This window comes from Galeopterus variegatus, unplaced genomic scaffold (assembly GCF_000696425.1).
Source record: "Galeopterus variegatus unplaced genomic scaffold, G_variegatus-3.0.2 Scaffold1802, whole genome shotgun sequence".
Lineage (NCBI taxonomy): Eukaryota > Metazoa > Chordata > Mammalia > Dermoptera > Cynocephalidae > Galeopterus > Galeopterus variegatus.
This window is the reverse complement of record NW_007727913.1, coordinates 254,321-267,975: the sequence shown is the minus strand read 5'-3', so window position 1 is coordinate 267,975 and position 13,655 is coordinate 254,321. Positions and strand designations below refer to the sequence as shown.

At 45.9% G+C, this 13,655-nt stretch overlaps 2 protein-coding genes across 3 annotated transcripts in view; one reads left to right on the top strand and one right to left on the bottom strand.

Annotated features, from left to right (window-relative positions):
• Positions 1-4,434, top strand: part of GSG1 (germ cell associated 1) — a 17,901-nt gene extending 13,467 nt beyond the window's left edge. Inside the window, exons 3-6 of one of the 2 annotated variants that reach the window (XM_008579062.1) lie at positions 288-335; positions 1,168-1,320; positions 1,957-2,068; positions 4,027-4,434. In XM_008579062.1, the coding sequence (XP_008577284.1) occupies positions 288-335; positions 1,168-1,320; positions 1,957-2,068; positions 4,027-4,369 (656 nt within the window). In that variant the 3' untranslated portion in view covers positions 4,370-4,434. Of the gene's footprint in view, positions 1-287; positions 459-1,167; positions 1,321-1,956; positions 2,069-4,026 lie in introns of both variants that reach the window. The other variant, XM_008579061.1, reaches the window with a different exon arrangement.
• A 791-nt stretch (positions 4,435-5,225) lies between these two features.
• The window catches only part of KIAA1467 (KIAA1467 ortholog), a 32,756-nt gene continuing 24,326 nt past the window's right edge, over positions 5,226-13,655 (bottom strand). The window contains exons 10-14 of the mRNA XM_008579063.1: positions 13,074-13,229; positions 10,578-10,695; positions 8,609-8,829; positions 7,344-7,882; positions 5,226-7,220 (exon numbers count right to left, since the gene is read on the bottom strand). Of these exons, the coding sequence (XP_008577285.1) occupies positions 7,877-7,882; positions 8,609-8,829; positions 10,578-10,695; positions 13,074-13,229 (501 nt within the window). The 3' untranslated portion in view covers positions 5,226-7,220; positions 7,344-7,876. The remainder of the gene's footprint in view (positions 7,221-7,343; positions 7,883-8,608; positions 8,830-10,577; positions 10,696-13,073; positions 13,230-13,655) is intronic.

Sequence of the window (13,655 nt, the reverse complement as noted above, 5' to 3'; positions counted from 1 at the left end):
TGGGGGCAACACTGAGGGTTGCGATCCGTTGCCGGACAAGACAAAAAGAAAAAAAAAAGAAATTGAGGAGAAATCGATCTTGGATGGGTGTGATCTATGCCATGCTTTCATTCACGCATTCTTTCCTGCTTGCATGGAGAGACGTTCACTTGCGTGCCTGCTCTATGCTAGGCAGGAGCTGCGTCAGAACAGATGGAGCAGCACCGGGCAGGGGACAGGGAAGGCTTTTGTCCCAGCTGTCCCAGGAAGCACCTCCATGAAGTTGTACCTGGTATGTTTCATTTCAGGGGAGAGGTGCCGAAGTTTCATTGAACTCACACCACCAACCGAGAGAGGTGAGAAAGGACTACTGGAATTTGCCACGTTGCAAGGCCCATGTGTCCCCGCTCTCCGATTTGGAGGGAAGCGGTTGATGGAGAAGCCTTTCCTCCCCCACCTTCCCTTGGGGCTTGTGGCAAGTATGTGTTTGATAACGAATTTATACTAGTAGTTACCTTTGAGTTGGGCCTCCCTGGACCTAAATTGCACTGCGATCTGCTGCTTTTCTCTTCTTCTGAGCCCCTGGGGGGGGGGGCGGGGGGGGGGCACAGATTCCTCCTAGAGCTGACGTGCATTCATATGCAGGAATGCAAAAAAGGAACAGCAGGGATAAATGAAGCTCACAAATAGAAAACCACCGAGAGCTCTAAGCTACTCTTGTTGCCCGAGTAACCATGCGGAAAAGCTTATGTTTTTCCTCCAATCTTTTTTTTTTTTTTTGTAAAATAGAAGGAAAGGAGTGAAAGAAGGAGGGAGAGAGGGAAGGAAGGAAGGAGAAAGGAAACAAAACCGATTGTCTCAAAATTAAGTAAGGAAAAAGAGAGACAAAAATGACAACTAGCAAAGTTATATCCCTGCAGGATTTATGAAAATTAGATGATTTCTTCTCAGATCTCTCTAACGGTATTTACAGTCAATCGCGTTTACTTGGTTATATGGTGGGTGCTGAGCAGAGTGGGAGCTGTGGGGTGAGATCAGTGAAGCAGTGTCCTAACGGGCTGGAGCTCTGGCTCGTCCCCCTCTCGAATGCTGCTAGACTTCTAACTTCTAACAGGCATCCTATGTTCACCATTGGTTCAGTTATTTGACTGGCAGCTGAGGGTCCCTTCTTCTTCTGGCTTCTGACAGAGATCCTATGGTTGTCACTGGGAGCCCAGGTCACCTACATCGGACTTCAATTCATCAGCTTCCTCCTGCTTCTAATGGACTTGCTATTCACTGGGAACCCGGGCTGCGGGCTCAAGCTGAGCGCCTTTGCTGCTATTTCTTCTGTCTTGTCAGGTGAGTGCCTCCCACAGTGGGAGAGGCTGGTTATCCTCAGTCACCTCCCAGCACTGGCTGGAAGGCTTGAGTCTTTGTCCTGAGAGGAGGTGGGAGAAGCCCAAAAGCAGTATAAAGAATGGAGGTAGGAGATGCATCAAGGCATCTTCAATTTTAAATTGAAATAACATGCAAAATTGTATGTTGGATCACTACATACTTTACAAAATGATTAACCTCTAGGTTCCTTTATTTGCAAGCTTTCTCAATATGTAAAATCGATTGTTTTACTTCTCAGTTGTGACATGGACACAGCTTTTCAGGACTGTCTCTGTTGGATAAAAGTGAGAGATGCATATATCAGATGAAGAATAAAGCTACATTGGGGGTATGAGGTTGGTGGGGGCACTGACTCAGAAGCTTTTACCATAGCTCTCGGCCTAAAGTCTGGGGTAACCTATTGCAAAGATTGGCATTCAAGTGGAAACCCCTATGGCAGTTAATCTCCCAGGAAATGTGTGGCACGAGGGTGATGGAACACCCCCAACGTAGGATGCAGCTGATGCAAAGTGCGGAGGTAGCTCCAAAATCACAGTCCCTGGAGATGGCAATGACAGCCCTTTCTCTTAGGGCTCTGCGTTCTTGTTCCCTCTGTAGGCCTTCTGGGGATGGTGGCGCATATGATGTATTCACAAGTCTTCCAGGCAACTGTCATCGTGGGTCCAGAAGACTGGAGACCACATGCTTGGAATTATGGCTGGGCCTTCTAGTAAGTGCTTATCATCTCCGGAACCTCGTTAGCTCCTTCCCCAGCCAAGCTTCATTAGGTTTTCTACCCTCAACTAGACGCTTGCTCTGTGTCCTGCTGCCTTCTCCTCGTGCCTCATCCTAGATAAACACAGGGCTGTCAGCCAAGTGCAGGGCTGGGCCATCATCAGGGCACGTCCATTCTGTCCCCCACTTCTGACATACAGAGAGGGTTCCTCTGGTTTGTTTCGTTGGAACGTTGTCTCGTCCAGTTTTTCTGCTCATTAACTGCAGCAATTACTTCTTCACTTGATACAGATGTTGCCCTTGGGAAATGAAATTTATTTTGCACAGCTTCTGAAAATGATGCTCTGTATTTTTAAAAATATTTTATAATTCAAGGTAATGGAAGACAGATAAATGAAGAATTAGCCTTGAAGTTGGATGGAATTCCATTCCCCATAAATGGCTCACTCTTCTGTAATGAAGAGTAACTTCCTCCTCTCTCTATTTTTATTCTACCAAACTGTCTTAGAAATAAAACTTCCCTACCACATTCTGTAACCCTTAAAGAACTAAGGGATCAGTCATTTTAAATTTCTCTTTAAAAGAGAGAAGCAGCAACTATGAAAAAACAAACACATTCAAGCTGATTCATTTAAGAGTCCTTACTTTCTCTCTTTACTCTTTATTCACTGCATAGTTGCCAACTTGCACTTGCATTAACTGTCTGGGGTGAGTGCTACGTACTTCAACAGCACTGAAAAGACAGTACTGGGCTCAAGTTTCCATTCTATAAAGGCAATACGGGCACCTATACATGTCTGTTATGAGATCCTATCCCCTTGCCCTGGTCATAATATGTGCTATTTGATCCCGGAGTCTTTAATCAACTCCACCAGCCGCCACAGCAGCTAAGCTCATTTTCCAGACCCACTAGTTCTCACCTTTTATCTATCTTCAAGCTATTCTTGGCACTACAACTGTGGAGACTGGGCTATAAAACTCTCTCAGAAGCATCCCAGCCCAAATCTACTTAGCAGATAGAACGTGCAGTACCAGCGTGTGGCCTGGCTTTAACCTTCCCTCAGCCACGTGAAATCCCTCCCTAACCTCACAAAATTTCGTTTCCTGAGCTTTCCAGAATCACGGGGAGATTTAGAGGTTTGACTTTCCAAGTTTTTAGGAATGTGTTTGATATTGTTCCCTGGCATCTTTTTTTCTTCCGTGAATCTATCCAGCTTCTCTTAATCTCTAGCTTCTCTTCCATCCATTATAAACTCCCTTAAGCCAAGAACCACATTGTTTTCATAATAAGCAAATTCCACTAGTTCAACCTACAATACCTCCAGATTTATAGTAAATGCTTTCCTGAACAACTCTCAGAGGTTCAACTTTGTGGACCCTAAGACCGTTAAGTTCAAAACAAAGGAACGTGGAAGAGGGATCTTGGCATCTAAGTGCAGGAAAATCTTTGGCACAGTGTGTGTGTGTTGGGATGGGAGAGGGAGAGGGGACGCAGCGCATTACGATATGTCCACTGTATTAGCTGAGCCACAAGTCTTGGACTCTCTTGTTATTTTACAAGGGTAACAGCAGCTTGGCAAACAAAGTCCAAATACATGCATACACACACACACACATAAAATAGGCATTCCAGGTATAAAAGAGCATGGCACTGACAACTAATCAATTCAGTGAAAACAAATCCATTCAACTCCTTGTCTGATTTTCATGTACTACAAGAGATTTTCATTCTCTTTTACTATACTCAGAGCATACCCTACTAAGACAGGCCAAATTACGTCCTCTTGCCTGCAGCTCTTTACCTGAACCATGGTGGAAGACAGCACATTCACATCCCTGAATTCTTAAGAAGCATTAGTCTAGTCCTCTAGTAGGAAGAGATCATGGCTTTTTTTTTTTTTTTTTCAAGAAAGTCAGCTTCATACTGTCCAATATTTTTGTGTTTGTCCGTAGCACAGCCTGGGTTTCCTTTACCTGCTGCATGGCATCAGCCGTCACCTCCTTCAACACATACACCAAGATGGTACTGGAGTTCAAATGCAAGCACAGTAAGAGCTTCAAAGAAAACCTGAGTTGCCTACCACACCACCACCAGTGTTTCCTTCAGCAGCTGTCAAGTGCAGCCCACCCGGGCGGTCCTTTGGCCAGCTACCACCAGTACCACAATCCACCCATCCACTCTGTCTCAGAAGGAGTTGACTTCTACTCAGAGCTACGGAACAAGGCATTTCAACAAGGGACCAGCCAGGAGCAAAAAGAAGTGGTTGGGTCATCTGTAGAGGAAGAGCCGTGTTAGGTGGGTTTGGAGGGTAAACTGAGCCCTACCTTCCATGTTTGCTTGTTATCAACACGTGCTTAAGCAAAAGTTCGTCTCTTGAGCATGGTTTTTAGAGGCTAAGAAAGGGTACCCTAAAGTACACGTCCAAAGGGTTGCCCGGGTACCACTTCTCCCTTTTCCTCCCAGGTCTGTCTAGTTTCACCCATCCCCCATATCTCCTGCATCCGGAATTTGCTTCTCTCTTTTACTCACTGCTTATGTGCCAGGTTCTGAGCTAAGCAATGGAGAAGAAAAGAGGAGTAAAATATAGGTCTTGCCCTTAAGCGTCTTATAAACGTAGTTATGTGTCTGGAAATTGGAGAAACGGAGGTGAGCATATTAACAGTAGTTTGATTGTGGCTCAACTTTCCATGGTGCACTTGAATTTTTCTGGAAGTCACAGACTGGAAGACAGAAGCACTACTGCGTGCTTTGACATGTAGGACAGATGTCTTCCACACTGCCTAATACGGTGTCCTGCGTCCACACAGTAGGTACCAATCAGTGTTATTAAATATTATCCTGGAAGCCATTAGGAGAGACATATAACATGAGAAGGCTCCTACAGCACACAGGTTCACATCTAGAAATGCCCACCAAGACTATTCCGATGGGATTGTGGTCCCTCGGTGCAGAACCATACAGGGGCTTCTCCAGTGAACAAGGTTAGGGCACAGGCTCCTCTCTGAATCCTCACCTTCTCATCCCTTTTGAGAAATTTATCCTATTATTTTCTCCATGAAGAATGCCATCCACCCACTCGTCCTTTCTCTTTTCTAGAAGGGAAAACAAATCATTCTTAATGGCTAAAAAGAACGAGTATGGCACACAAGTATATTCCTGTATATAACATTTATTTGTTCTGATAACAGTTCACATTTTAAATAGTGCTTCCTGACAATTACCAGCTGGCTCTTCTTTAATGTGGGCAATAAGGATAGCAATTCACATTCGCAGGGTTAGTCAGTATCACCATACCACACATTTGGGGGAGGATGAGGATGCTGTCTAGGGAAGAGGGGAGAATTTGTAAGGAAGGAAAGAGGAGAGACTGGGTGGAGAGGAAGACCCTTGCATCTGCAGAAGTCATTACTATTTCCAAGTAGTGGTCATATTGGCTTTGCTGGAAACCCCATAATGGGTTAGGGAAAGAAAAGAACACTTTCTATCTTGGACATCTGGGTCGGTGGCTGCCTGCAAAGAGAAGGAAGTTTAGGGATACATTTGACAAGAGACCAGCACCCACATTGGTCAGATGAAGCTTCCTCAATCTTCAGCCACACTTATACCCTTCTGTCCTGGCTGCAAGAAGAAGAAACCTAAAGCTTGTAATGTGCTTAGCAAAGAAAGATTCAAACTTATAGTCAAAAGAATCTATGTTAGTTTGCAAATATACCATGACGAATTCAGGGACATTATGTTTTTCTAGCTTCCTCTTATCTGTTTCTGGCATAAACACAGTTCTCTGCCAGAAACAATCTCACCAAAACAGGTCCTCAGGAAACAATTTCACAGTTTACTCCTGCCTACAGTGGCTGACTTCCCAGAAAGCCTCCACATAGCAGAGAACCAGGTTATGGTTCTCAGAACCACCACCCAAGTGTTGGGTGTTCAGTTGACTATAAATTAGTCCTCAAAATTCTATACTAAACCAAACTCAATCATAGGCCCTCGTACCCAAGTAGAGCCAAACCCTAGAAATGAATCTGGAGTCATCCACGTACTCTGGGGTATCACCTTAATTGTTCCCCTCAAGTCAAGTTCGACCCACACATGACTTCCAAAGTGTTAAAACCAAATTTGTTTTCAGAGTCTTAAGGCAGAGGTACCCAGAAACTTGGTAAGGCCAGTCTGCAGGCCAGACAACAGGTCTATTGCTTAGGTCTATTGCTACCAACCTCCTGTTATCTCACAATGCCTATCAGTGGTAAGTTAACAGATATCCCTTTAAATCTGGAATTCATAATTTTCTGGCATCCCTTTACTAACACAAGCTTAAAAGGTACAAGCCCAAGTAAGGAGAGAACCAGAGTTGCACTCAGGAATGACCTAACAAAAATATTCAAGAAGAAAAGCAGTTCTCCACCAGCTAACATGGAATTTCCTGCTATATAAACAATGACCCAGGAGTTTAGAAGAGAACTTAATAGAAGTAACAAACTTACACAGAAGAAAGGGTGAGTACGCCCTGGAGATAATTCTAAAGAACTTAATCATTTACAAAAGCACTGGAGATAATTCTAAAGAACTGAACCATTTACAAGTTATAGTATTTACGTAAGAATTTTCTTCAAAGGCTCTAAAGGAAGGAGAGATGCAGGGCAATATAGTTGCAGACTGGACTCAGGTAGCAAAAGTCAAAGTCCAGAAACATATCCCTGAATACAAGAGAAAGGAAAGCAAGAAGGCGTGAGGAAGACGCCCTGTAGGAAACGAAGCTACGAAAGCAGAGAGGAGAGGAGCAGGACCTGAGCCTCGGCGGTCCTGACGCCAGCTCCCCTGGGGACAGCACACACTGGCAGGACCATCGGGACCACACGTATCATCCACGCAGGCTGGGCAAAGATGGGTGGTTGAAACTGTGTCTCTCTTGCTCCCCTTGTGACAGGAATGTAGTCATTCTTCTAAATGGATATAGATGGAAAGTCTGAGGAGACGGGATACTTGAGGAAGAGATGAAGATGCTGGGGTGGCTAACTCAGTCTTCACGACCAACTTTCTCACTGCTGTCTACAGTTGCAAAGTGGCCAAGATATACACCCATAGGGAGAGATGACGGTGGCTCTCAGAATCACAGGGAAGCCATCTGGAGGTCTCAAGATGACCAAACCAGATTTACAAGGGGTCTTCAAAAAGTTCATGGGAAGTGGCCAAGATATACACCCATAGGGAGAGATGACGGTGGCTCTCAGAATCACAGGGAGGCCATCTGGAGGTCTCAAGATGACCAAACCAGATTTACAAGGGGTCTTCAAAAAGTTCATGGAAAGATTCATATTATCTTTTAATTCTATTTTTCCATGAACTTTGTGAAGTACACTTGCATTTCAGAAGGACAAGACACTGGATCCCTGAAGCTTAGGACACACCTGGAAAATAACTTTCCCACAACAATAAAAAACGCACAGACGTGGCATAATGCAAACAAAAATGTTTCCTAGTCATAGACTTCACTGGATTCCCCAGCAGGAGTTTATAAATTAGACATACCAAAAAAAGTAACACACTTAATTCCAAAGTACCCTCACAGAGTTCCTAGAGAGGGTTAATGCAAGAACTGACAAGGTAGGTGAGATTCCCCAGCCGAATGGATCGTGCTGCTTTCAACTCCAGCATGCCTTCCAAAGCAGTTGGTGACAGTCATGCGGAGATGGTGCAATGAGGCTGCAGAAGTCTTCCCTCTCTCCAAAGAACTGATTTTACACTCACAAGAGAGAGAAGGTATCCATTTGCTTCACTTTTTATGAAACTGAAGATTCCACCCGACTAGATCTATAGAAAAAAGTGGAAGTATCAGTGAGTTTAATTTTTTTTTCATGGTAGAGATTTTCCAAAAAATGGAGGCGATCTGGGCTGGCTGGTTAGCTCAGTTGGTTACAGCATGGTGCTGATAACACCAAGGTCCAGGGATACTGAACCAGCCAGCTGCCAAAAAAATAATTTTTTAAAATGGAGGAAACCGAACGGTCAGAATATTCCTCTATTTTCCTGTCCTTTTGTTTAGCCCCAGTAGTTTGCAAGGATCTCTCCTTCCCCCAGAAAAGCCCACAGACTTTGTCCTTTTCCATGATAGGCTCTTGAACTTTGAACTAGATCACAGTATTTCTCAGGGGAGGGGAGGGAACATTAGCATTTGGAGCAAGATAATTCTCTGTAGTATGTAACTGCATGACATTAGCATCACTAGTTGCTACCCAGAAAATACCAGTAGTATCCACCCCCCTCAGTCATTGGGACAACAAAAACCATGACCCCACATTGTCAAGTGTCTCCAAAGGGAGACAGTGCTATTTCCAGCTGAAAGCAATTAACTGAGGACCATTTCTTCGTGGTCATGAGGCACCTTAGAAAATAGTGCTGGTCCACAACAGTTTGTTTTTGATACTCACCTACTCAAGAAAGCTCCCCGCTCTCCCTACTTTCTAAATAGCAATGCTGGAGTCAGTAGAAGCTCTCCTAAACCCTCAAGAGTAACCAAAGTTTTCAGAAGCTACTCACCTGGTAGGAAGAATCAACAAACTTCATCCTAGAGAGGAACCTTCGCAGCTCCCCATGGCCAATTTTGGGGGCAGTCTCCTTTAGCTGGACCATCTGGCCCTCCATCAGTGCCCACCGTAGACTAAGCTTGCTGACCACCAGGGGTGCTGGGTGGCCTTCGGAGCTGGGCTCTGTTGTCCTGGTAACATAAAAGGCATCTTTCCAGAGGTCGTTAATTCCAACTGAGGAAGGACAGAAACAAGAGCAGTTAACAAGGACAGATCCTTCTACTAACAGCAGAGGGTTTGCTGCAGCTGCACACTCATTAGTTCATTTATTCATACAAGAAACGTACTGAGCATCTAAGAAGGTGCCAGGCAGTGCGCTGGACAGTGGGTGTGAAGGCGTGGATGGCTGGAGGCCATAAAGCAGCACATCCACCTCAGTCTCTCCACCTTTACTTCTCTGAGGCTATTTCCAAGAAAGCCCCAACTCAGGAAATGGAAAAAGGTGCCCACTACGGCAAGAATTCAGTGGAAAAGTGAGCCCAGCAAACCAGAAAGCCTGAGAATTCCTAGATTGTCAGTACATGGTCACATAAGCTATCTACCTAGCCAGAGTGTATTTTGCCTCATCTGTAAAATAGAAGTTGTAATTAAAATGGTCTCAAGAATCTTAATGATCATTATTTAATGTTCACCTAATATTTTATGCTCATACTGAAAAAATAGCTCATTGATATCCAGTCACAGGCTTTTGCAAGCTGACACCTCTCCACTCCCAGCCCCACCACACACACAGCCAGTGGACAGGGGTGCCTGCAAGTTCCAGATTAGCTGTTCTTCCCAGTCTAGCCCAATAAGTTGAGAGCCACAAGCCCAAGATTCAATACAAGGCAAATGAGTCTGTAAGTAGAGAGCGAGTCTGTAAGTGGCAAGAGAATGTGGAAAGAAATAAAGGAAACATGGCCGGGCTGGCCTCCCCCCGCCCCCACCTTTCTGATCTCCAACAGGGCAGCAGATCCCATGAGGCAAGGAACCTGTGAGGAGCAGACCACCAGACAGTCCAGACCAGCAGCGAGCAGTGGCTGCGCGTCCAGGGCTTTGGTTTCCTGAATTAGGGGTCTCCAACATATGATCCCAATTTTGCTTTCCAATATTATTTAGATAGATAGATAAAGCAGAAGAACACTCCCAAAATGTTAACAGTGGTTATGAGTGGTCAGATTATGGGCAATTTTTCTTTTTTCCTTTGATTTGTCTCCTGGCTCCAATTTCCATGCGATGTGCATGTTTACTATTTTTTTAAAATCTCTAAATAAATGCTCTGTTAAAATATATTCTACCTCCATGGGCTGGCCCGGTGGCACACTGCTATAGTGCGCCGCTTGGGAAGCGCGGTGGCGCTCCCGCCGAGGGTTCGGATCCCACATACAGACCGGTTCCCGCTCACTGGCTGAGCGAGGCACAGGAGCAACACCGAGGGCTGCGATCCCGTTGCCGGTCCCGGTCCGGTACGGGGGCGACACTGAGGGTTGCGATCCGTTGCCGGACACGGAAAAAGACAAAAAAAAATATATATATATATATTCTACCTCCATAATATCCCTCGCAGTTAATTCCAAACCCTAACTCCTAGAGGGTCAAGAAACTAGACTTGTTAGTATTCCCAGCAGCTGGCACAGTGCCTGGCGTGTCTGCTGGATGAGTGGCTGCAGGAGTCACCACTACAGAGCCCTCTTGGAACAGGAACGTGCTCTCCCCTCAGCTCTCAGCACAGTCAGAGGTCATGGGTTCTCACCCTGTGACCTGGTGCTCCCACCCAGAGGGTGCATTCCAGCCCCTAGGCACCAGGGACACCAGAGAAAATGCTCCTGCTGTCATCTGAAAAGCATCCATCCTTCCCTTCATGGGTCCCTAGTATCTTCGCACAGCCAGCACATCCCTCACCTCGTCCGTGTACACAGACTCCCACTGTCCCTGGCACTCACCCTTGGAAGCCGTCACAGTGCCCGTGGTGTTGGCCAGATCCAGGAGAATGGAGGGGAACGCCGGGTGCAGGAGGTAAAGGTGGTGAAGGCTGGGTGGCTCGGTTCCCTGGCTGATGTCCTGACAATGAGCCACAAAAGAAAGGGCAAAGGTAACTCTACATCCCAGCACACGGTGCTCCGCAGATGAAAGGGCAAAGGAGAAAACGGGATTCCTTATTCCTCTCAGATGCTAAAATCTGATCCCAACTACAAGGATATGTTCGAAAGAAACTCCCATATGCAAGACACATATTTCAGAGAGCTCAGAACACTGACTAATCGCTAACTCTTCAAACCACTATCTATAGCCAGAAAGTGCTTATTCTCTTATAAGATAGAAGAGGAAGAACACGTGCACACCCCAGGAAAGGAGTTTGATGTAGAGACCCCCGGTCTGCTGCAGGTGGGGCTTTGTGGAGACAAACTCTATTTATGAAAACATAGCGAGCCAAAGATATTTCCTTTCACTGGATATCAAAGCCAATAGCAAACATCGAGGCAAAAGTCACAAAAATCTTATCAGTTCCTGAAATAAACAGACTGTTGACCAGCCAGAAGCAAATCACACATTATAAAACAAAAATTCCAAGGCCTTAGTGTCAGTCTCCAAACTCTCTCCACAGAAGAAATGCACACTGGCACTACCTTTATCAGTGTGGCTTCTGTGCAGGGATGACATTTGGCAGGTACACGTGTGTGCAGCCATGCAGTTGCTAAAGCCCAGAAATATCCCGTAAGGATTAGTAAGTGGCTGCTGTACTCAGCCCCAAGCACTCCCTCCCCTGCAACCAGCTGGGCCCTCCCCGGGTAGAAGACGTGGAATCCTGGGGGGATGAACATCACCCCATTTCCAAATCCTCAGCACCAGAAAAAGAAGTCCACTGAGTGAGGAAAAACGCAGGCAGGAAGCTCACAACCTCACTCCCATCACATGCCCACAAAACAGAAGAGGGCATCTTCCACACATCCTCAGGGTCCCAGGCACAAAGGGACAGACTGCTGGCCGAGCTAACATGACAGGAAAATAGCCAGCCATCTTCCTCACTGCCTACAGAATGAAGCCCAAATTCCTTAGCAAGGAAACCAAGGTCTTATACCATTTAACCAAAATCTGCCTTTTCAGACTTCAACTGCAATTATCTACCAGTCCACCCCATGCTGCAAGAATGTCTGATTATCACCCTAAACACAGGCCTCACCTTGCCCTACCTAACCATTGCCAATCTTATTATTTTCCCCTTAGACTGTCTAACCATCCTCTCTACCCCATTTCCACACAGTAAAACACTTGCTGTCTTTAGGTCCCCAACTTGAATGCCACCTCTTTCATGAAAAGCTCCCTAGTCGCCCTAAGCAATATAAATATCTCCCTCCTTTCATCACGAGTCGTCACGCCATCTAAACTTATTTGTTCCTCCATTAGAGCATCTACAGCATGCCTTTGTTTTGTGGTTATTTACAGAAGCTTACATTTGAGAGTCATCTGGTCCAATCCCTTCACTTTATTATATGAGGACACCAGGAAGTTAACGTGTTAGGTAAATTGCCAGTGGTCACATGATAAGGCATGGCAGAGGTAGAAAGAACTATAATCTAGATTTCAGGTCAACCTGATCCTCACAATGAAGGAATATGTTGGCATCTTCATTAATGGATAAAGAACATGAGGCTCAGAAAGTTAAGTAACTTGTCAAGAGCACATGGCTGATGACCAGGATTCTGCTGCCACCAGGCTCCCCTTCATTCACAGATCATCCTTCTCTAGAGGCCCAGGACTGTTTACAGTTTGTCTTTAGATCCCTACAGAGATCACAGTGCCTGGCACAAAGCAGGAGCTGAGTCGAGATGTGTGCCACTGAACTCAGTTGGGGGGTGTTACCATTACAGGTGGCACCCTGCCTCATCATCTCCATTAAAATGCTGCAGAGTAACATCTAAGACTCTATAAAATCTGCCTTCTCTGTATCAGACCTTTCTCCCATAGTTCCCCCAAGTGACCTCTTGACTTCACCCTAGCCAGTGGCCCTCTCCAGCCACTCTGCCACCCACACACCCATTTCTGGAGTCTCAGGCGATTCACCTCCGGGAAACTTTCTGTGCCCACTCCAGACCGGTTATAACGATCGCTCCTCTTCAATGACTGGAGCATATACGAATGGTCTATAAATTTGGACCCAGCATCTTGAGAGGACTTTTACTCTTTACTTGGACTCCCACTGTCAGTGGCCAGCAGTTAGGGGCAACTGTCAGTGCTCACGTTCCTGGCTGAAAGGCAAGGTAGGGAGAGATTCCGGAGGAACGAACGAGAGCCTTACTTTTCCCAGGTGAGTGCTGATTTGTTTCCATCTGTGACCCCTTGGAAGTTGACTGGCCAAATAGCATCTCCAGGCCCCAGTCAGACATGCAGGGCAGCTGCCACCTGACAGTGAAAAAGGGTCCCTTCTCGGGCTCACTCACGGAATTGGGAGATGCAGCTGGGAGCCCTTCAGCCCAGAAGAGGAAGACAGACTTCTGGTCTGCAGTAACGGCTGAGGTGGTTGGCGTTTCCTTCATGTGACATGGAGCACTGTAGCTCCAAGTGACGGAACCAGAGTCACCATCTACCACCATCATCTGCAAAAGAGAGGACAGAGGGTGGATGTGGCCAGTCCTTAGAAAAGCAACAGGCCGAGAAAACACAGAAAACAAAACCAAAAAAAGACAAAACCCACAGATAACCAAATAATACATGTATTAGCAGGTTGAGCTTCTGAGATGTAAACAAATTGGGTGTTCAGAGAGCAGGAAACCATGGCTAGGGACCAGGAGCCACATTTCAGCAACCCTTGTCCCCATGTAATAGAATTTAAAGGAGTGTAGCACTCTCCAGTGGGAAGGACACATTACAAATCATCTGGTCCACCGCATTTTACAGACGAGAAAATAGAGGCTCAGAGACCAAGTGGCCTGGATTATTCCACGTTTAGGACAGTCCTCAGGCAGAGACAGTAGCCACTGTGTGGCAGTGGACGGGAACTAGAAGCCAGCAGCAGCACCTGA